The 20,940-nt window shown below is 48.8% G+C and overlaps 9 protein-coding genes across 9 annotated transcripts; 3 read left to right on the forward strand and 6 right to left on the reverse strand.

Annotated features, from left to right (window-relative positions):
* Positions 1 to 87: 87 nt before the first annotated feature.
* FIESC28_08810 (uncharacterized protein) lies at positions 88 to 2,102 on the reverse strand (the record flags this gene model as incomplete). The annotated part of the gene is made up of 4 exons (XM_031162947.1): positions 88 to 352; positions 410 to 1,372; positions 1,435 to 1,641; positions 2,050 to 2,102. The coding sequence occupies 4 exons, from the start codon at positions 2,100 to 2,102 to the stop codon at positions 88 to 90; spliced, it is 1,488 nt and encodes a 495-aa protein (XP_031012990.1).
* Positions 2,103 to 2,340: 238 nt separating this feature from the next.
* Positions 2,341 to 3,082, forward strand: FIESC28_08811 (uncharacterized protein; the record flags this gene model as incomplete). Its single annotated transcript, XM_031162948.1, has 2 exons — positions 2,341 to 2,545; positions 2,673 to 3,082. The coding sequence occupies 2 exons, from the start codon at positions 2,341 to 2,343 to the stop codon at positions 3,080 to 3,082; spliced, it is 615 nt and encodes a 204-aa protein (XP_031012991.1).
* A 331-nt stretch (positions 3,083 to 3,413) lies between these two features.
* Positions 3,414 to 5,477, reverse strand: FIESC28_08812 (uncharacterized protein; the record flags this gene model as incomplete). Its single annotated transcript, XM_031162949.1, has 4 exons — positions 3,414 to 4,303; positions 4,352 to 4,496; positions 4,548 to 4,795; positions 4,859 to 5,477. The coding sequence occupies 4 exons, from the start codon at positions 5,475 to 5,477 to the stop codon at positions 3,414 to 3,416; spliced, it is 1,902 nt and encodes a 633-aa protein (XP_031012992.1).
* A 1,030-nt stretch (positions 5,478 to 6,507) lies between these two features.
* On the forward strand, positions 6,508 to 7,479 carry FIESC28_08813 (uncharacterized protein; the record flags this gene model as incomplete). Its single annotated transcript, XM_031162950.1, has 1 exon — positions 6,508 to 7,479. The coding sequence occupies one exon, from the start codon at positions 6,508 to 6,510 to the stop codon at positions 7,477 to 7,479; it is 972 nt and encodes a 323-aa protein (XP_031012993.1).
* Positions 7,480 to 7,828: 349 nt separating this feature from the next.
* Positions 7,829 to 9,055, reverse strand: FIESC28_08814 (uncharacterized protein; the record flags this gene model as incomplete). Its single annotated transcript, XM_031162951.1, has 3 exons — positions 7,829 to 8,612; positions 8,668 to 8,772; positions 8,841 to 9,055. The coding sequence occupies 3 exons, from the start codon at positions 9,053 to 9,055 to the stop codon at positions 7,829 to 7,831; spliced, it is 1,104 nt and encodes a 367-aa protein (XP_031012994.1).
* A 463-nt stretch (positions 9,056 to 9,518) lies between these two features.
* On the forward strand, positions 9,519 to 10,695 carry FIESC28_08815 (uncharacterized protein; the record flags this gene model as incomplete). The annotated part of the gene is made up of 3 exons (XM_031162952.1): positions 9,519 to 9,534; positions 9,594 to 10,123; positions 10,180 to 10,695. 3 exons carry the CDS (start codon positions 9,519 to 9,521, stop codon positions 10,693 to 10,695), a joined length of 1,062 nt encoding a protein of 353 aa, XP_031012995.1.
* Positions 10,696 to 10,718: 23 nt separating this feature from the next.
* Positions 10,719 to 11,699, reverse strand: FIESC28_08816 (uncharacterized protein; the record flags this gene model as incomplete). The annotated part of the gene is made up of 1 exon (XM_031162953.1): positions 10,719 to 11,699. One exon carries the CDS (start codon positions 11,697 to 11,699, stop codon positions 10,719 to 10,721), a length of 981 nt encoding a protein of 326 aa, XP_031012996.1.
* Positions 11,700 to 12,109: 410 nt separating this feature from the next.
* Positions 12,110 to 13,568, reverse strand: FIESC28_08817 (uncharacterized protein; the record flags this gene model as incomplete). Its single annotated transcript, XM_031162954.1, has 5 exons — positions 12,110 to 12,510; positions 12,578 to 12,754; positions 12,807 to 13,319; positions 13,375 to 13,494; positions 13,547 to 13,568. 5 exons carry the CDS (start codon positions 13,566 to 13,568, stop codon positions 12,110 to 12,112), a joined length of 1,233 nt encoding a protein of 410 aa, XP_031012997.1.
* A 1,131-nt stretch (positions 13,569 to 14,699) lies between these two features.
* Positions 14,700 to 16,489, reverse strand: FIESC28_08818 (uncharacterized protein; the record flags this gene model as incomplete). Its single annotated transcript, XM_031162955.1, has 3 exons — positions 14,700 to 15,503; positions 15,558 to 15,698; positions 15,770 to 16,489. 3 exons carry the CDS (start codon positions 16,487 to 16,489, stop codon positions 14,700 to 14,702), a joined length of 1,665 nt encoding a protein of 554 aa, XP_031012998.1.
* Positions 16,490 to 20,940: the final 4,451 nt, after the last annotated feature.

The following is a 20,940-nucleotide window of genomic DNA, read 5'->3' on the forward strand; positions in this document are numbered from 1 at the left end:
AATTCTGATCGAGTTTGCAGTGCAGCGACCAACCGTCGCGGCTTTTCTAAATCCTGTAAGTTCTTAGTCAATTCGCTACTTGCACTTCTACAAGTCGTCGTCGTCGTCATCACTACCACTGAACCAGCCCTCTTGATAAGCATCCGCTAGCTCTGCTAAGCCGTTGCCAAGGTCCTCCCTCTCACTGACCGGCACCAGACGGGCAGAACCTGTCCGCAATGCCCTGATACGTTGCACCATTGAGCTGTTGGTCGAAAGCGTAGTCTGCACACTGGCGTCGGAATGGTCCGCCAGCTGGGGGTAAATATTTGGGTAGGCGTCCAGTAGAGGGAATCGTAGAGCTAAATCATACCTTATCTGTTATTAGCATGTACTTTCTGAACAAGCACGATTATCAAAAGTGACATACTTGCGTACGATCGAGCTTCCTATGGCGGGACGTTCCCCGGGAGCGAGGTATCGAGGAGTATCGTCATCTTCATGCTCCAGGTGGTCAATATCTCGACAAGATAGGATTTCTCCAAACACATGCTTATAAGTGTTAAGCCTGGCGATGTGCTGCCTACTCCAAGTCCTCCCTATTTGGAAGAAATCAACATTAATGCGACTATCTTCTGGCGTATCTTTCACAGTTGCCAGAGACATATGCATGCTTGCTAGGGGTTGGTTGCCGTTGACATTCAGGCTCTCGGCCAAAGTATCTAGTGAACCTGGTTGCTCCGAGGAGTTCTGTGTGAGACGCGAAGGCAGGGTGGCAGTCTCTATCGCTGCCGCCATAAGAGCCGATGTGTGCCAGGGTGAGTGACGATCTATGGACACTGCGGTTGACATGTCTTCTTCGGGCAGGGCCACAGGAACAACAGTGGACGCTTGTGTACAGAGTTGTTCTATGCTGTGAGCAGTGTTTGCGAGGCGAAGCTGGCGTTTAGCTCTGGAAATATCGAGCGAGGGGCTTTGCAGACCCCATGTCCAGATGGTTGTCTTTGGAAACTCATCCCTCAAAGACTCGAGATATGAAGAAGTGAAACCGCCCCAGGCATCATCGATGGTGGTAAAAACTTGTATCCCCTGCATTCGATCACACTCCTCTGCAAAGGGCCTGAAGTCGCGGTCCACGATTTCATGTTCCTTGTCGAGCATAGAGAAAAGTTCTGTCCCCATAGAGAATCGCTCAAATGGCATGGTTGTTGAGTTGAGCTCGAAATCATAGAGTTGAACCAACGACTTGGGGTGAAAAAAGGCTCTAGAGAAGTCTGACCAGTATCTCACGTTTGAAGTCGAAAGTCGGGCAGGGTCAGTGCCCGCGTCGAGGCTCTGCTGGTATGCGCTGGGATCAATAGGCGTCTGCTTATGCACAACAGATTGACCTGACCTAAAGAAGAGTCAGTACCTCATCAGTTGATGGCAAAATGTATTCGCTACTCAGATACATACCATAGTGCTTCTGGGTTGGATTCTGACTCTGCTTCATAGAGTGCGTTGATCTTGCGTAACGAGCCAAAGCCGCCTTTGAGGTCGTATATGACTGTTCGTGGAAGAAAGGTTTCTGAACCATCAGCCCCTATACCGGCGCGCCAGTGAACATTGTGATCGACGAGAGATTTCTCATTATCAGAGTATGTGAAGTATGATTCCTCAAGTCTAGTCAGTCATGGTTTAGTTTGGTAGTGTTGTGTGAAGAGTTGGTTACTTGTGTGTTCCAGAAGTGAGTAGCCGTGTAATTACTCAGCTGACCCAGCTGAAGAGTGACGATTTCACGCATGAGGAAATTCTTTTGCCAAGTAGTGAAGTGAAGGCTCCCTCGCAACAATTATGGAAATAGTTGTAAGAACCTAATCCTGGTAACGATGCCTAGTACCTCAGTCTCGGTAGTACTAGAGTTAATTACCCTAGATATCTGATGAGGCGAGTGGATCATCATACCCTAAGCTTATCTAATCAGATGAACCAGATTCCTCCCTCCCTTCCTTCCTTCCATGCTCATGTGAACCCTGTTATGTTCTAATGAGACGATGTTGAAAATGATGTAGCGAGTCAATAAATTGAAACGTTGTTGAGGCATTTGTATGCTTTTCAGGGCCGATCATTGAAATGTCGGCCATTGTGCCGGTTATGGAAGTGTGTATTATGTCATTGGCGATGCATCTAACACGAGACATCCATGACATCCACACCAGCCGAACTTGACACTACAGTACATTAAATGATACCTACCTACGTGACTACGTAACTACCTATCTATTATTCGATATAAGAAGAAGAAGAAGAAGAAGAAGAAGAAGAAGAAGAAGAAGAAGAAGAAGAACAACAACAACAAAACAAATAAAGTTTCGACAAAAGATGCCTCCAGAGACCACCACCACCAACAACACTGCTGCTGCCACTGCTTCTGATGATGTAAACACTGGCTTCTGGAAGGAACTCGACTCATGGAAGACACCCATCGCTAAGCAAGTTGGCCCTCAAGTTCAAGTTGGAGCTAAAGCGCCGTGGTCTCGACGTCTTCGCCTACCGGATGGAAAACCTACACTGGTAGTGTTCCTGCGTCACTGCGGATGTCCTTGTAACAGATCCAGCTTGTCCATTTGACTTGGTTCTCCATGCTAACATTCTGTTTCTCCCCCCCCTTCAAGTCGCGGAAAAAACCTTTAGATCTCTTGCCGACCTCTCAGACAAGGTCCCGAGTGTGCACTGCATCGCGGTTTCCCACTCATCAGAAGAAGCTACCGACAGATGGCTGCCTCAAGTTGGTGGCACCTGGAACATTGACATGGTCATTGACGAGGAGCGAGATCTATACGCCAACTGGGGTTTAGGTATCTCATCGACATGGCATGCTGTGAACCCCTTCACAATGTGGAATGTCTTCAGCCTTGGGAAGAACGAGGGCATCTGGAATCGACCAACAGAGAGCGGTTCACGATGGCAAACGAGCGGGGCTTTCGCCGTCGACCGCGATGGGACTGTTCGCTGGGCGCAGGTGGCGAGAACAGCAGACGATTTGCCTGATCTCAAGGCGGCCATGACCGCCCTCGGATTTCCTCCTCCCGTGGACAAACGCCGTCCGAAGCATGATCACTAAGGTATGGGCTGACACAAGCAAAGCATACTAACCTAAACTCCGTTACAAGCACTCCTTAGCTTGTTATATAAAAAAAATCATCTTTGAAACAGACTGTCACCGCTCATTTACACAAGGGACTATCCCAGACCCCGGTTCATGATTGTGTTAATCTGCATAGCCAGCCAATTCGTAACATGTAATTCTGCAAATCACGGGGTATCTTGTAATTACTTGTATATCACCCAGTTGATCCACGCCGTGCGTTCCCCCCTGATATAACTTTGTCTTGACAACAGCCAGCGCACTCGTCCTCCATCAAGGTCTATAAAATTGCCTCCCATCCTCCACCTTAAAAGGACAGAACCATACTCAGCCGACCAACCTCCATGCCGCCTCTCCTCGATTCCACAACGGAGCATATTCCGCCAGATACGCCGGTGTGAACGATTTTAGAGGCTACCAGCCCAACCAACCCAACGCTACTGACCATTTCTAGTGCAAGCATGCCTTTCTGTTTGAGACTTCCTCCTATGTCTAGGAGGCCCAGTGGATCCTGGTGAGTTGGCGTTGGGTCCTTTCGTTTCTTAGAACGAGTTGGCTTGCGACTTTTAGCAACATGAACAAGACTAGATTCTCTTGCAGCAGCACTTGAAATAGCCCTCTCTTCCATCAAGTGATAGAGCCTCTCGGACTGAAGACTCTGGCGTAGATTGTTTGCCCAATTATAGAGTTCCAATCGGTCCCAACTTGGAGTTCTCCTGAAGGACCTTAATCTCAACGCCCTCTCGGGAATAGATCTTGAAACCATAGTCCCACTCGATAAAGCGTTTTGTAACAGATTGTCGCCATGGTCACGACGCCAATTGATACACTTAACAGCTGCGGAATGGCGTAGTCGAGCGCTGCCATCCAAAGAGAAGATATGATCGACCAATCGATTCAGATCGGTTGGGACAAGCGGCGCGATGTAATCCGAATTCATAAGGACGCTGGCATCCATGGTGTCGTAATCCGGTCGGGATGCGGTAGAGACAGCGTACACGCAGTGCAACTCCTTTGGCGATTGAGGGCCTTCGAAGGAGAAGAAGTCAACTTCCGCATCGTCCAGACACTTCACAACTTGTTGCTTGATGTGCGCAACTGTTTCTGAATCGAGCTGATCAGCTCGGGAAAGAATAGGTATAACATTTGTCATGCGTTGGGCACGCTTAATATACTCTGCATCTTGTTGTCCGAGGCCTGGTAACATGTTAGTCGGCCTCATCTGATAATGGTGAATGGACGCACCGCTGTGAGGAATGAGGTAAAGTAGAATGTCCACAACTGGCTCGCCGCCAGAGTTAATTAGAGTGAAGAGATCAGAGTCAGCCATGGGTTTGTTCATTAGGGACGTCAAATGGGATTCGACGTAATGTAGATCACGCCAGGGCCCCTGTTGTATTGTTAGCATACGGGAATATCAGGTTGAGACAAGGTCACGTACAGAGGCACCGTGTTCGTGGCCTGGACTTTCCACAAAACACACGTTTCTGTCTAGGACATCGCCGGTGGTGGGAAGTCGCTTTCTTGTTGTTACAGTAAGTTCCGAATCAGATCGCCACCAGGGCTGGGGACGAGAACTGGCGTACGTCTCCGTAGCATGTACTGCATTGCGGTTCTCTATAGGATCCATGTGTACGATGTGTTCGCAATGTTCTGCCAAAGTTTTGATGAGTGAAGTTTTGCCAATACCTACCAAATAAAAAAAAGTTAAGATTAAAATATGATTCGAATCACGCCTACTTTGCTACTTACCGGTTTGTCCAGCAACCATAATTTTCAGTTTGCCCAAAGACTTGCCCACTTCAGAAAAGGGACGGCGCCGAGGAACTGTTAAGCTAGGCATGATGAGTTGAGGTATCGTGGTGTTCTGGTAGACCTCATTATTCGCCAGATCTGACATGGATAGTGATGCATTGCCATTGCCATTGCCATAAACCAAATCACTTTGAGCATCTGCAGAGGGTCCCGCGAGAGAGAAGCTTTGCGAGGACATGCTCATGACGGAACCGGAATGCGAAAGGCCGATTAAAGATGGAGTGCTCGGCCGGGATAGCGAATTCAAAGAGTCTTGTCCAACAACTAGTTCCTCCGACTCGTCAGATTCTGACGTGGGCGACGTAGGCTTGCTGAATGCGCGAGGAGACGAACGTCGTTGACGTGGGGTTGATGGATGGCGCGAGTTGTGACCACACTTGCGAGGATCGCTCTGCTGGCGAAAGCGAGGACGTGAGCGATCTCGGCGAGCGTCGAGGTCTGCCTCGGAGGTAATGAAACAAGTAGTAGACACAGTTGTAGAACTGCGCACCAAGCTGTCTGGCCGAGCTGGGGAACGGCTACTAAGAGGATGGTTCGCGGGCAAGACAGGTCTCATTGCTGTGTTGAGAGTGGAGGCTTGTACAAGGAAAGAAAGGGAGAGCACAGGGGCGCCTCGTAGTGGCAGAGCGAGTGCCAGATGGGAGGATTCGATGTTGCAGCAACTCGAGCGATTAGCAAGACAAGATAAACTAAACAAATAAATATTGGAGTTTCAAGGGATGGAAGATGCGGGTTGTTATGTTGCAGCTCGATGACGATAGACCATGATAAAGGAAGAAAGGTGAGTTGCAATGCAAGTAGGTGCAATACAGTACTAAAGTACCTAATAAGTACCTACCTACCTAGGTAGATATAACCTCCACTGTCAACCGAAGTCGGGTTAGGGGTCCATGTACCGACTGTAGGTAATCAGTGGGTCACGCATCTGCAGTGGACAAGATGAACACACTATTCGTGACCCGTGACATGGATTGACACCCACCAATTACCAGTTCAAGCCCCTGGTGTCTCTGATCAGAAGCGCGTCCGTTTCTGTCGATCCCATCCAGTCCATCGCTTTCTTACCCACCTATTCAGCCCCTCCCTTCCAAAGCTCCCCTCCCTAGGGTACCTACCTAGGTATGTACCTACGATACGGACGGCGATAACGAGACCATCATTTATCAACTTTGGAATAAACTACCTACCAATCCATCTTCGACCTTCATCTGCGGGTTCGCTTTATATACACAAGCAGAGAGGTTGCGACACCGAGAAGTGAGGCCAACCTGGAAAGGAGCAGCTTTCTTCCGAGTTAGTCAGTCCCCGACTATCAGGAGCGGACTCACTCCCACTTTTATCTTAGGTATCCTTTCTTGATTCTCCCTCTATAACCTCGTCAGAGTCAGAGCCAGATCTGGATCCGGATTTGGATTTAATTCGGGTTTCAAACAAGCTCAAACATCTTTCCAGCCTCCGACACTCTTTTACCTGCTTTTCAGTCTGGATCGGTGGCACACCATCCATTATTCTGTGTTCGACTCTCAACCCAACTACCTCCTCTCGCCCCAGTTACGAATACAGACCTCCACCCGTTCATCTCTATCATGGACGGAAAGCGGCATCCCAGCTCCTTCCAACAGCTCGAGAAGCTAGGTGAGGGAACGTATGCTACTGTCTTCAAGGGCCGTAACAGGCAGACCGGAGAGCTTGTCGCACTCAAGGAAATACACCTCGACTCCGAAGAAGGCACCCCGTCCACCGCTATTCGGGAGATCTCGTTGATGAAGGAACTCAAGCACGAAAACATCGTCGGCCTACACGATGTCATTCATACTGAGAACAAGCTTATGCTTGTTTTCGAATATATGGATGGCGACCTGAAGAGGTACATGGATACACATGGCGACCGCGGTGCCCTCAAACCCACTACCATCAAGTCATTCATGTACCAGTTACTCAAAGGCATCGACTTTTGCCACCAGAATCGTGTGCTTCATCGTGACCTTAAGCCTCAAAATCTGCTGATCAACAGCAAGGGCCTCCTGAAGCTTGGTGATTTTGGTCTTGCTCGTGCCTTTGGTATTCCTGTCAATACTTTCTCAAATGAAGTCGTTACTCTCTGGTATCGCGCCCCTGATGTTTTACTCGGCAGCCGTACATACAACACCAGCATCGACATCTGGTCGGCCGGTTGCATTATGGCTGAGATGTTTACGGGGCGGCCCTTGTTTCCCGGAACCACCAATGAAGATCAAATCATTCGCATTTTCCGCATCATGGGAACGCCGACAGAACGTACCTGGCCAGGAATCAACTCGTTCCCTGAGTACAAGCCAACTTTCCAGATGTATGCTACCCAGGATCTTCGAAACATCCTCCCGGCGATTGATCCAACTGGTATAGACCTGTTGCAAAGAATGCTCCAGCTTCGACCGGAGTTGAGGATCAGTGCACACGAGGCCCTTCAGCACGCTTGGTTCAGCGACCTACTGATGCACCCTCAGCAGCAGGCTCTCCAGGCACAGGCTCGTGCATACTCTCAAGCTGTCCCCAGCCAAGGCTTCGACACATACTAGTTGTTTCACAGCCGACTTTCACATGCCTCGGCCTGCCGCCGAAGGCGCATCTGCTAAATCTCTTTGGATCGGATTGGTTGTTTCCGTATTTCAGTATTGTCTAGGAACATACGGGAGTGTCGTGTGGCGCTTTGCAAGCACTACGGAGTTTGGGGTCAATATGAGTTAGATGGGGAGCAGAATGATATCAAGTTTTGGGGGCTGCAGCGTATCTGGTGTCAGGATTTCTTATCATTCAATGTTCTTGTGTCAGCAACTAATGTCGTGTAGTCTAAGGAGCTTGAGTCACCCATCTTCCCCGGTCCATCATTATACATAAGCGAAACGTATGGTTTATGCACAATGGGCTTCATTTCTTGGGACCATGTCTGTTGACCAGACTTCCGTCAACAGGGCTTCTGAACTTTGTTTGGAGAGGGTCCTTGGCCCACGTCTCTGCCAGTGCCGGTGCTTCATTTTGTTCAGCTGGGAACCCCAGGCTTTCTCGCAACCTTTCGATTTCATCTCTCACTCTCTTGGCCACTGAGATTCTCAACTCGGCAGCTTCCGGGCTGTCCCGAAGCAATTCTGGATCCCCTTTTGCAACAAGCTTGCGCCATGCAGCTCGCTGGCGGCCAAAGACTTGGTCAACGTCAGTTGGCTCGCCTATCACTATTCTTACCGTTTTCCCAACACGTGGCGCCCATCTCGGCCACCCTCTGTCTTCGGCCATGATATGTTGAGTACCATGCACGAACATGGGGATGAATTCGGGAGCAGGATCAGACTCGAGTATTAGTCGAGAGATGCCCCATTTGAAGTAGCGCAGGCCGCTGTCCGGGCTCTGGTGACAACAAGCTTCAGGAAAGACATGAACCCAAGCGTTTCGGTAATCAGGGTAAGCAGACGGCGCCGGGAACTGGTCGAGGCCATTGGTTGAGAAGAAAGGTGGCTGAGGGACAGGAGGAGGCCGTGTTGAAGTAGGAGTCGCAGATAGCGGAGAGTCTGAAGCTGTTGACCACGAGGCTGGCGAGGGACCAGACAGCAATTTAATGGCTTGGGTCATGGTTGGCTGATACAAACCGCCATATGGGGAATACCACAATCTGTGCGTGGGAAGGATTTGTCCCAGGCTAAAGAAGGTGGATGTGAACCTATTGTCCGTCTGTCAGCCAGCTTTCGATTTTGTTTACATACTTGCAAACTTACTTATTCTTGAAACAAATATCGTGAGCGCCGAGTCCCCATCTCATGTTGACTGCGTCGAAGAAGTAACGTAACGGTAGGATGCCCCATATAAGAGGATCGTCAAGTCTGTTCAGCAATAAAATGACCATAGTTAGCTTCCAAACCCATTAAAACCATCTCAAATTACCACATACACTGCGACGTGATTGCACACGGTGAGCAGTCCACGCTCACGTCCCTCCCTTTTCCGACGATCGAGAACACCCAGGAGTCCATCGAGCCCTGTGACTTTGAGGTCGTTGAATCCATTCATAAACCCTCTTGAGAGCCCGCCAACTGTGCCCATGACAGCCGCTGAGGCTATGCGCCACGGCAGACTTGGCTGCGTAGGAGGTTCATGATCCGACATAATTTATACAGCTGGCAAGCTGCGTTAAAGCATAGTATCGGAATTCGGAATGTAGGCAGAGAAGCACTCGTCGAGTAGAAGGAAGACAGTATTTCTTGATCCCGGACAGAAGCGGCTTCATGGCTAAAGACCCCACCTACATGGAGCCTTTTCTTTCCATCCTTCCATGCAGTAGGTACTAAGGTAGGTACCCTGTAGAATGACATAATACCTTGGTAAGTTCATAGAGTAGAGTCGAAAATTCATCAATTTTCTTGCTCCGAATTTCTACATACCTCTTCAATCGTCTCTCAACATCCAGCATCCCATTCCATAGTCAATAACTTACCCTGCCTGAAGCCAGGAGACTTATCACTTCAAATCTGAACCGCTTCGAATCTCAGTCATACAACTCGAGGATTACTCTCTTTCCTTACCAGCAGCTCTCAACGTCACCGTAACGCTGCACTGCTAGATACAAATCATGGTGTCAGCGCATAGTACGCCTATAACACCATCACAATTTATTACATCAGTTATACTGATTCAATTTCCACAGGCAAACGAAATACCTCACGCCCCGTCTTCACATCTCACGAACGCGCCCTCGCAAAGTCGCATTGGTCATCATCATCCGCCCGTCTACACCGCGACTCCTTCCTCCCGTTCGGTTCCTGCGGCCTATGTCTCAATATCGCTCGTGACCCGGTCTCGTGCCGTCGAGGCGACATCTTTTGTCGCGAATGCGCACTCTCCAACATCCTTGCTCAGAAAAAGGACATCAAGCGCACTCAAAAGGCCCGTGCTGCTGCAGACGACGAAGCCGCCAAGCAAAGGGCACGCGAAGATGAACAGGATCATGCGCGCGCGATTCAGGATTTTGAGTTGACACAAGCTGGGCTGGATCGCAAGAAGAAAGGGGATGCGGATAAAACGGATAACGAGAAACCAGACCCAACAACCGATGAATCTAATGCTCTCGCTTTGGTATCAGCGACGAAGCGCAAGTTCGAGCTCGATAAAGACGAATTAGATCGCATTGCACGTGAGGACAAAACCAAGGCCAGAAGAGCGCTGGAAGAAGAGAAGGTGATGAGAGTCCGATCATATAAACTTCAGCTTTCCGTATTAACACTATTGTACAGGCTGCGAAACCGCATCTCCCATCGTTCTGGACCCCATCACTAACACCAGATGCCCAATCGAGCAAATTCCTCCCGGTGGTAAAGAAGGACAAGACATTTCCAACGTGTCCAGCATCTTTGAACGAAAACCCGCACCCCATCACAATGCAAAATCTCATTACAATCAACTTCACTGAAGAGGAAACGCCAAAAGGCAAACAAAGAGCCTGCCCTTCATGCCTAAAGCTGCTCACCAACGCATCCAACCCCATGATGGCCAAACAATGCGGTCACGTTCTGTGCCACAGCTGCGTTAAGCAGTTCATGATTCAGCCTTCCAAGAAGACATCCTCCGATGACGATACACCACTAACATGTTACGTCTGCGACGCACCTTTGACCTCTACGTCACAGACACAAGGTGCTGCCCCGAACTCTTTAGTGCCTGGTCTGGTTGCCCTCCAGTCCGAAGGCACTGGGTTCTCAGCTCATGGGGGCAATACTGTGGAGCGATCCAGCGTTGCTTTTCAGTGTTGAGCCCTCACCAACTATATGTCTTGTTACTTCATCCGCAGTCGTCTTTGTCGTAGGTGAGGCAATAACATCATAAACCACACACGAAGAACAAATCTATGAATAACACCTTTGGTGAGCATTGTGAGCCCGTGACTGAAGAAGCTTTTCAGCAGTTCGCCCTGGAGTCCAGCGTACAATGCTCTTGCACCCTCATTTGTGATGATACGAATGATGACACCATATATGGACTGATTCAGAAATTCAACGATCCTTTTCAGCATATGCTCAGGCCCTGACATTCCATCTTCTGGGGTTTCCCTTGCTGACTGGGCGGTGCCATTCGCCATTTGGAGACGGGTTTTGCCTGTTTGGAAAGGATATGTGATAGCTGTAGCACTGGCTTTGCTTGTGGCGGCAATTAAGAAGGCTATCCATGCTACTGGGATGTCCTCTTCTTCAAGCGCTGGTATAATGCGTGCTGCAAGCCGGCGATTGACAAAGAATGTGATGCTGGGGTTGAGAGTCAAAATCAGAGTAGCTGAGTAACCAGACCAGAGGCCGATCAAGCCATTCTCCTCTCGGATTGCAGAGAGGATTCCCATGAAAGACTTGTCACTACCCAGCATCTGTTTCCTTGTTACAACATTGGAAATGGGCGTGGTTAAAGCTCGGGCACAACCACCTGCGATCGCTCCAACGAGGAGCTCCTCGATGACACTGGGTCTCCGATGCCGAGGCCGTAGGTAGTTGTAAAAGCCAAAGAAAAGGAAACTGTCCACGACTGACTTGGCTACGTCTGGTCCTACTCCACTGTAGAGAGCCTTGAGCCCACCTTCGTTTGCGGGGATTCCTCTCAGAGCGGAGATTACACCATCGTAATTACCCAGGGAGTCGCAGCTCTTGCGTTGCGCTTTGAGCCGGGTTGTGACAAGGTCCAATGGATACAAAGATGCTGTTGATATGGCTGTGCCCACTGAGCCAGACACGGCATGGCCAAGAGCGCTGAGGACTTGTTGAGATGACATTGGAACGATTTGTAGACTGTGATGATGATCCAATGCCCCAGGAAAGCTTCGTAAATACCAGGAGGCAAACGTAGTTGCATGTGTGGGAGATGAGTTGCCAGCAAGACAAAGTAGTGTCATGAGTCGCAACTATGAACGATGCGCGCTACCGAATTTACGTCATAACTCGACCTCGGCGCGACAACTCGCTAATCTCATCGCATGTGACCCAGTTCCGAGGTACGACAAACAATATAAGTAAAGAATTTGCACATTGATAGTGGAGGTTTGCCACATCTGGTGCTTGCTGTACTCGATATTCTGTTGTGCTGCAAGAGTAAAACATACATTTGTTTCCTTCGTAGGCCTCTGTAAAAGACTTGGAGGGGACCACGGCTTCGTCTTCATCTCTGAAAGTCTTGCAGAGGCTTCTATGCCCTGCTCGAAACGGATGGTTGCCTCTGAGGTGTAAAAGAAGCCGTCGTCCTGCTCGAGTTGCCAAAACCCGCAACTCCAAGATCCATTTCTCCTGGGGCATCTTCGGCGGCTGGTTGCAATCCATGATGACCTTCAGGTAGCCTTTGCGTCCCAAAACCAGTGACGGAGAAAATGTTTGTCCTCCCACTATTGGTAGCCATCTGAAGCTGTTCATGTAGTCTCGCAAGTTGGTATTGCCGTTTTATAGGTGTGAAAGTGGGCTGCGGTATTAAAGGCTGTGGGCGCCATTGTGATAATGCACTCATTACAGCAGTTGTTTCTTCGTCCGAGTCGACAGGTCCGTTATTTGCTTCGTCTTCATCTTCTATCGGAGCGTTGGCGTCAAGTGCTGCCTCTGTGGGTGAGAACGTTTGTAAGCCGGGCATTCTTGCGTGACGATACGGGTGAGAACGAAAACCTACTCTGCTGTTTTGCCTGATTCTTCTTCTGGTAAGCAGCAAGAAGCATGTCATATGGCAGAGACCTCCCGGCAACTGCACGTTTGGCGCCCATGCTGTGGCTCTTGCATGTCAGTGATCTCGCGCACGGCTGCCCGTTGGCGAGCAGAACACCACATTGTCGTTCTACGTCCACAGGTCCTGATGATGGTGTCAATATAGTTTCCCTGTGTCGAATTCTGGAGGGCCTTACCTTTTGGTTTGAGAACTTTAGCCTTAGGTTCATCCTTCTTCTTCTTATTCTTTGGCCCCTTGTCTGGGTCTCCATCAGCTTTTCGCTTCTTCCCCTTTTTATCGTCTTCTGGCTTCTTCCCAGCAGCCTTCTTGGCAGTTTTGCTTCCGGTGGGCTTCTTTTCGGCCGATATGGCGTCGTCATCGCTATCGTCGTCATTTCGTTCTATGCCATTTTCTTCGTCCTCTTTCCGCTGCTCTTCTTGCCTTGCTGCCTCCTTTGCTCTTTCTCTGGCTTCGCGGGCTTCCTTTTTTCTCTGTGCCTTCTCTTTCTTTAACCGTAGGCACTGCGCAATGTGTGCCTTGGCAGCCGTCTTCAGCACGCTCTTCTTGCAGTGTTTGCATTGTTGGAGATCAGGACTATCTTCAAGCGGCCGCCCTGTCGCAAATGTTTCGCGGGATGTTTCGTCTAGTTCGTTGACTACAGGACCTGGAGAAAGCGCAGCCTCAGGGGGGATGCCGCTCTTCTTCTTGTCTTGATATTATTAGTCATGTTGGTATCGTGGCCAAGATGCGACATTGAAACATACCACCTTCAATAACACCACCATCCCTCCAATTTCCGGGTTTACTGTGCTTTGGCGCAGGCTTTTTCAGCTTTATTCGGCCGTTCTTGTTCTTCGATGCGACTTTGATCGTGCCATCGTCGCCTGCAAGCCACGGTTAATCCTATTCAGTCGCGCATTCGTAGAGTCGCGTTACCTTTGCGGGCGTCTGATCCCATGATGGACACGGTTTGCGGTAGGGGAAAAAGAAAAGAAAAAAGCCGAGACTATACGAGAGGTATTTTGTTTGCGCCGGTGATGACTTTCGACTTTGTGCGATAACCATGAATTGTTTGAAAGCGCAAGGGATGGTCGTCGTAACAAGCCTACATCTACGGATGTTATGGTGGAGTTCAAAGTGTAGTTGAGGTACAGCCTGCCCATAGGTAGGTAGGTACCTAGTAGGTATGGAGGTAACTGCCTTACGACTGCGGCTGCCAGTGACACACATACACGTGCCTCCACTGGCTTAATAGGTAGTAGGTAAGAGTCGGCCCACCAACACTGACTGCCCTGTTTCTCCGCCCAACATGTTGGGTACCTAGGTACGTACCTACTACCCAGATAATATTGGATAGATCTGGGGTAATATACATCATGCATGGTACACGTGAAGATACTACCATGATTTGATAACAAAAAGGATTAGGCTTTACCCGACAGCATTAAAATCTATTCTCTGATAATATCTTTTTCAATATCTTGCCCAGATAGCTAGGTAATCGGGAACCTGTCTGGGTGATAACGAGTTAGGTTATCCCATGGGCCCCGTCTGCAGCTGGCTTGCGCTCTGGAAAGTAGGTACCTCCTAGTAGGTATCTACCAATGTAGGTACCTAGGCACCTTACCTTGAGGTCCAGTACTAAGATACTGTAATCGCAACGACATGCCTCTTTAAGGAGCATTATGACGAGGGAAAAGTCCCATGCGGTACCTTTCTCAGAATTTGGATTTTGTTGGCCACAGCATAAAAGAACAAGTGGTGATCTAACATCCATCTAACCGTACCGATCAGGAATTCCTGTGCCCAACATGATCGAAACGGAGGTAACGGCATCAAGTCCTCGGGACATTAACCAAAACTGCGAAATTTGATGCTCCAAAGGCTGTGCTCATATCCTACTGCCTATAACCCAAACACTCCGATATGAATTTTCCCACCTTGCACCAAACAATAAAACCCAATGCCGTTACTGATGCCAATGCATACGCAAATGTAGCCGACCAATTAACACCGAACAAGATGCTTTCATACTAATCCAGATCTCTCCCGGCTCCGTTCATAGCCATGTTGCTTCTTGGCGAATACATTAGCCTGCGTTGCTTTCGGCTGCTTCCTCTTTTATCAGGAGGGAGTCTCGGTACGCCCTCATGGTTTCCATCATGGACTTGGCATGTAGAATGCCCATGTCACTCCAGATACATTCCATCACCGCCAATGCCCAATCCCAATATGTCCTTGACACTCCCGGGGCACATGCAGCTACTTGAAGATGGAATAAAAGAACAGGAAGACCAGCTGAGCCCGAGCCCGCACCCCCCATCCTCTCAACTGGCATGGCAGATTTGTCGGTAAGGAGAGGGTGGCGCCAATGTGTCGGGGTACTCACAAGAGTATCACGGGCTAGCTCTCTTATAATCTCATACCGGTGTCCGTACTCGGCCAGTGACATCAATGGTGTACTGGACTTTGGGTATTTCTTGATGAACTCGATGATAGTTTGATTCAGAAGAGTGCGTGCCCATCGGTAGTGGCCCCACATTCGGGCGACAAACATATCATAATAGACATGATACACACCCTCAAATACCACAGATGATGGAAGATGTTTAGCCTTCTCTGTGCGGAATCGCCATGTCGGCCCAAGCTTGCGCTCCCAGTCCAGGAACGACACATCGATGTCGAATAACTGTTTCAGGGTCGCAGCAGCGTGTGTCCGGCCATCAGTCAAAACATGGGTCTTGATATAAGTTGATACCTGGATGAATCGACCGATCAGTGGACCGAGATCCGTAGCTGGATGATCTGCAGGTTCGAGGAGAGTTTTGGCAAACGCAACCCACTCATACAGAGGGTCCGGCAGAGGCGTTGCTGAGATGTATGCGGGGATGAACTGTGCAAAATGTGAGTCAACATGCAATTACAGAGGAAAGGCAACGCAGCATACAAGAGTGTAAGACATCTGTACCATGGCACGGACACCAAGAAAGGCCGCTGCCGGCATAGGTAACCACCTTCGCAATAAAGCAACGCCACCCATAACGTGCGCGTGCACGTGAGCAATACCTTGATGTGCCCCTTTGACGAGCTATAAAGATGTTAGTATATATATCTCGTCAACGTCGAGTGACTGAAGGGGAAAGCAGAAATCGTGCTGACCATGGGGGCATATTGAACAGCATCGGGGGTAAGGGCACACACCTCGAACATGGCAAGCATGACGACGGAGCGCATTGTAACCTCAAAATCCGGCATGCTCGAAGCCTGTATAAGACGACCAGTTTGACGTAGGGCTAGTCCGTATTTTTGGCGGGCCATTGTCATCATACTGGTGTCACCCCTAAGATTCGAAAGGCTGGCGAGGCCAACGGCAGCCATAATATCCTGTACGGCTGGGTCCCACAGCCATTCAGTACTTGTCAAGTCGCCAGGATATCTGGGCTCATCGGGGTGGCCAATGAGGTAGCGATTAACATAGAACTGAACGCCCTGGTCCTCGAGGCTCGAGTCGATGGGTGTCGGGAGCCGCGACGGCCGGATATGGATAGGATGTGTTGCATTGGCGACCGAAGATATGGAAAGGACGGAGGATGAAGTGGGAGACGAAGGGGTAGGAGGCGAAGCTTGCTGGCTCGTTGTGGAAGTAGGGGATGTGGGCCACCCGGCTTTGAGCGATGTGTTGGAGATGGCGGAGGAAGGAGCCGTGTGTGTGTGTAATGATACAGAGGAGGAAGATGAATTTGTGGAAGCACTGGATGCATAAGATGAAGCAAGAGAGCTTGATGAAGTTTGTGTTGAGAGCCCTTCGGAGGTGGAGTCGCCAACACCCCATTGAGCATGTGCCTTCTGTATCACTTTGCTGCTCTCATCACGAAACATGAGAGACAACTGGTCACGATAACCAGGACACCTTTTTCCAACTCGGATGCATTGCGAACATTCCGGCTTTATCTTGTCACACTTCCGAGGACACAGCAGTTAGCCATGGACACCAATGAAATGCAGTTGTCTTAGAGAGTAGAACGAGATGGGGTCGCCCGAAAGGCCTATGTGTGTTTCAATACTCACCTTGATACGCCGGACTCGACAATTTTGGCAGCCCTGAGAGGCTTTACCACAGTATACCATGACCGTCGACCAGCCTTGTGTCACAGCCGCGCTCTGTGCCGACTGCCGGGTTCCAGTGACTATTGAAGAGTGTATTTGACAACACGGAGACGGAATCCGTGGAACTGCTGGTCTTCCGGATTTCCGATCCCAGCCAGTACCTACGTAGAAATTCCAACCAGCGATATAACAGTTGCAGGTTGTATAACAATTAACAAAGTGTTGTGTAAGCTTATTGGCGGTGGTCCAGGATGGGGTCTGCTATCCAGGTTAAAATAAATAGGGGCAACGGAGGACAGGTAGAAATGCTAGGACAATGGATCATGGCAAGATTGGCGTACAGATGCGTAGCGGGCGAAAGACAATAAGAGAGTAAGTAGGTAGGTGAGGTTGAGGAGCCAGCTCAAGAAGCAAAGCCCATCACGAGCAAAACCCACGACGAATCGCGTATAGTGGCCTTGTCTTGCTTGTGTTGTACTGGTTGCGCCCGCCGTCTCAACCGTTCATATATGAAGGATTGAGCTCGGTGGATTCACTGATAGCCGCCTTGAAACTACCGCTGGCGTGTAGGCCTTGAAAAGAAGTATCCGCGTCTTGCCCTGCCTTGCCCTGCCTTGTCCTAAATGGGCGTTCAGCTGATGTTGGTTAACTGGGTCACAATGGGCAACAGATATTATGAGACAAGCCCGTTGTGTTTCCGATAGGGAGATGGAAAAGGTAAGGGAGGGAAGGGGAGGGGAGGGGAGGAGTGTAGGGGTGGCCCACAGCCCAAGGAACGGAAACTGAGAGAAGGGGAAGAATATTAGATGTCTGATGTGAATTTCGCGGGGTAGGCACTACCTCAGTACTTACCTACCTAAGTAAGTACCTATCTATAGTTCCTACCTACTCGAGGGAACGGGACAGGATGGAGAGATACCCAGGTACTAATTCACCTATCAACGTGCCTAGGTAGGTGTAGATAGGTAAGCAGGTAGGCAGGTACAGTATGTAGGTATAGTACATACCTTACCTGCTTACTCGGCACATGCAAGTGAGTTCTATGTCTGCAATTGCAACAGAAAGCCGAGTCAAGCACAGGGATGGCCAAGATGGGATGGGCGGAGTGGGTAGATAAGATAGGTAGGTAGGTTGGAAGTAAAAGTAAAAGTAGAAGGAGAAGGGCCATAGAGGACAAGAAAAACAGCATTACTATACCAAGATGAAAACTACTAAGGCAGCCGGCACGACGATATGTGCCGTCGGCCTTTTTCTTCTTTTCTTTCCTTTTTCAAGTATTGACAATTGGTTGTGGCGTGGCGTCCAGTAGATTAGGTAGTCGGCACGTTTGAAAGATTAGAGATTGAGCAGGCAAACAAGGGTAAGAATCTAAGTACTATGGATGTATGGTCGAGACGGAAACGGAAGCAGAAGCCGTAAATTGATGGCTCCTTGGACAAGAATGGTAGCACAGCCCAAGTAGTGGGCCCAGCCTACAAAAGGAGCTAAGTAGAGGTAGCATCCATTACAGCGTCTTTAGACTACGGCCTCAGTACCCGCTCCACTCGCTCATTTAGATGGGGGTAGGTAGGTACAGTAGTTCCTACCTACCTAGGTACTGTACTAAGGTACTAGTAGCCACCAGCACCTACCTAGGTACATAACCTCCACTTGATTTTGGTGTGACAGTACCTGACGATCGCACACTGCTTTTCAGATTCCACCTCCAGTGCAATTTGACATCTATTTACACATATATATGTATACTCTTATTGACATTATCGAAGACATTGAGTTGACAGCATGATGCGTGTGGAGATTAATTAATACCGTCCACGGCACTAGCACAAACATCGATCATATCTCATCTCGGTGGAGATCTTCAGCCAGCCTTGTCAAATGCAGCCGGCGCACGTTCAACGCGCTCGGATCTTGGGGGCGGTACCGCTCCAGGCAGTGGACACTATGAGGTTCAACCAGCCCACTATCGTGTCTAGATCAAAGGCAGGTCTGTGAAACCGAACCGTGAAAGCTCTCATGCTCGCTGCAGATTAATGCGCTGACTGTACGGATGCGTGATACGGTGATATGTGACATTCTGAGTGGTCCAGGACAGCAGGGGTTCTCCCTGTCAGCTATCATCACAACTCACGTCAAGAGGGGAAATTTCAAAGGATCAAGGTTTGGCAACGTGAGGAAAGGGGCAGTAAGTACAGTAGTCTGATGATGCGATGGCGTAAGATTTCCCATTCTTTGATGTTCTTCACAAAGTCATCCATAGCAGCAGCAAGCTTCACGTTGATGACTCGCTACCAAGGAAACGGGGGTCCGATTGTGTCTTGCTTCCATTCATCTACCTATATCAGCCTTGTCTGTTCACTTGCTTACGTACCTAGGTGCCCGTTCATCAATCAGAGTTTCTTGCACGGACGGCATATTTTCTTATGCATTGATGGTTCATTAAACCCTGATAAGAGGTTTCGGTCTGATAGACTTCCATTCAATTTCATTCAGGTCTGACCTCCTGAGACTGCGTACGTACTGGATCTGTTTGCCTGGATTACCAACAGGCCACAGGGGCAGCATACAACAACTGGCAAGTTGATTGATTCATGATGTAGGCAAAATCACGGAAAAGGCGCCTGCCTATTGTTCTGAGAAATACTCTAGCCCACAGACTACCAGTGGAAGTCCGTGACTTTCACGGTCACATCCCCGGGCAAAAGCCGGCACTCGGCCGAATCGCTGCTAGGGCTGCATATTGTCTCGAACGGTCTGAAGATGGCCGGTTCTTATGCCCGTCACATCTCAACGACCTGCCTAATTTGTAAAAATGCGAACGAAGGTAGCTAAGAGGGTGAGTTCTATATAGATCTATATAAACAGATAAATATGGGTATTATAGGATATGCAGGCAGTATCAAAACCTCACATAAATCAAGGTATCAAGTAGGTGGTATATCTTGTTTAACCTTCCTTAAAACAAAGGTTTTCCCTCTATTGTATTAGCATTGAGATATTAAGGAATTTAATAATGCTGTGTGCTTAAATCTAGATAATTAGCGTTTGCTTTCCTACCAAGCTTTTCAGTGTATAGTTCAAAGCATTTCTAGCTATGATTCTCAGAAGTAAGACAGCCCGGTACAATCGACGGGACAGTGCACCCAGTAGATTGGCCTGAAAAACTCTCTGATGCCAGGGACATAGGAATGTACTAAGGCGCTGTAAGAACAAAATCCTCTTATTTATGCAAACATGATGCGATACTATAATGACAAATCTAGGTAGTAAATGCTGGTATTGTACAGTGCTGGCTCTTTATTGGATTTTAGTACCTCTTCTCTCTCTTTCTTTTCCCTTCTCATTTTCTGCTTGTCGCTCGTGCGTTGAAGCTGTACCGTACCTACAGTAGGTCCCTACATACAAGAAGTTCGCTCGGCTTTCCCCGCTTCTATCCTGCCAACAACCAACTTGAGCCATGACGTCGTAGATGCACCCGACACGACACGGCACTAAATCAATCACCTACCTAGATAGATAGTACCTAATGGAGGCTGTCTGGGCCAAGACAATTCTTTTGTCTATGTCACCAAGATAAAATCTATTCTTTACCTAGGTAAACAATGCCTCTTGAAAGATATCTCCCTACCTACTTAGGTAAATACAAACACTTTTTTTTTCTTTGTTAGATCTACGGATACCTAAGTGCCTACTCCTCGCCTGCCAGGCCGTGCAGTATGCTCGGGCCTCCATCTTTAACCGCCTACTGTCAAGCCTATTCCCTGTCGTACCTATCTTTGTGGAGGCCAGAGCTACGTCATGTCATACCTACCTACCTAGGCACATACAGTAGCATCCCCTTCACATGGATGGATCCTGCCATGATTGGATCCTGTGCATTAAAATATGAATAAGGGAAGTTGGAGCAGAGATATGGCTGGAAGTACACATCAAAAGCATCACCCACCTACTACGTACTGAGGGTACAGGTTACAAGGATAACAAATGTGCAAAAGTGGTCCTAGATATACCGATCTTTGCCACAGTAGACTTTAAAGCTATCTATCTACAAGATAAAAGAAGCCATCTATAGCAATATTAGGACCGTTATAGAGGTCTTTCAGAGCTTTATTCTATAGTACTAAAAGCTAGATGTCTTTATCTATTAAATTAGTAACTTGTTGTTGATGTAAATACATCGGGGCTTGTACCAGAGCTAACATTTGTTATCCTTGTAACCTGTA

The sequence above is a fragment of the Fusarium coffeatum genome, assembly GCF_003316985.1.
Source record: "Fusarium coffeatum strain FIESC_28 chromosome Unknown BRIP53273_contig_214, whole genome shotgun sequence".
Lineage (NCBI taxonomy): Eukaryota > Fungi > Ascomycota > Sordariomycetes > Hypocreales > Nectriaceae > Fusarium > Fusarium coffeatum.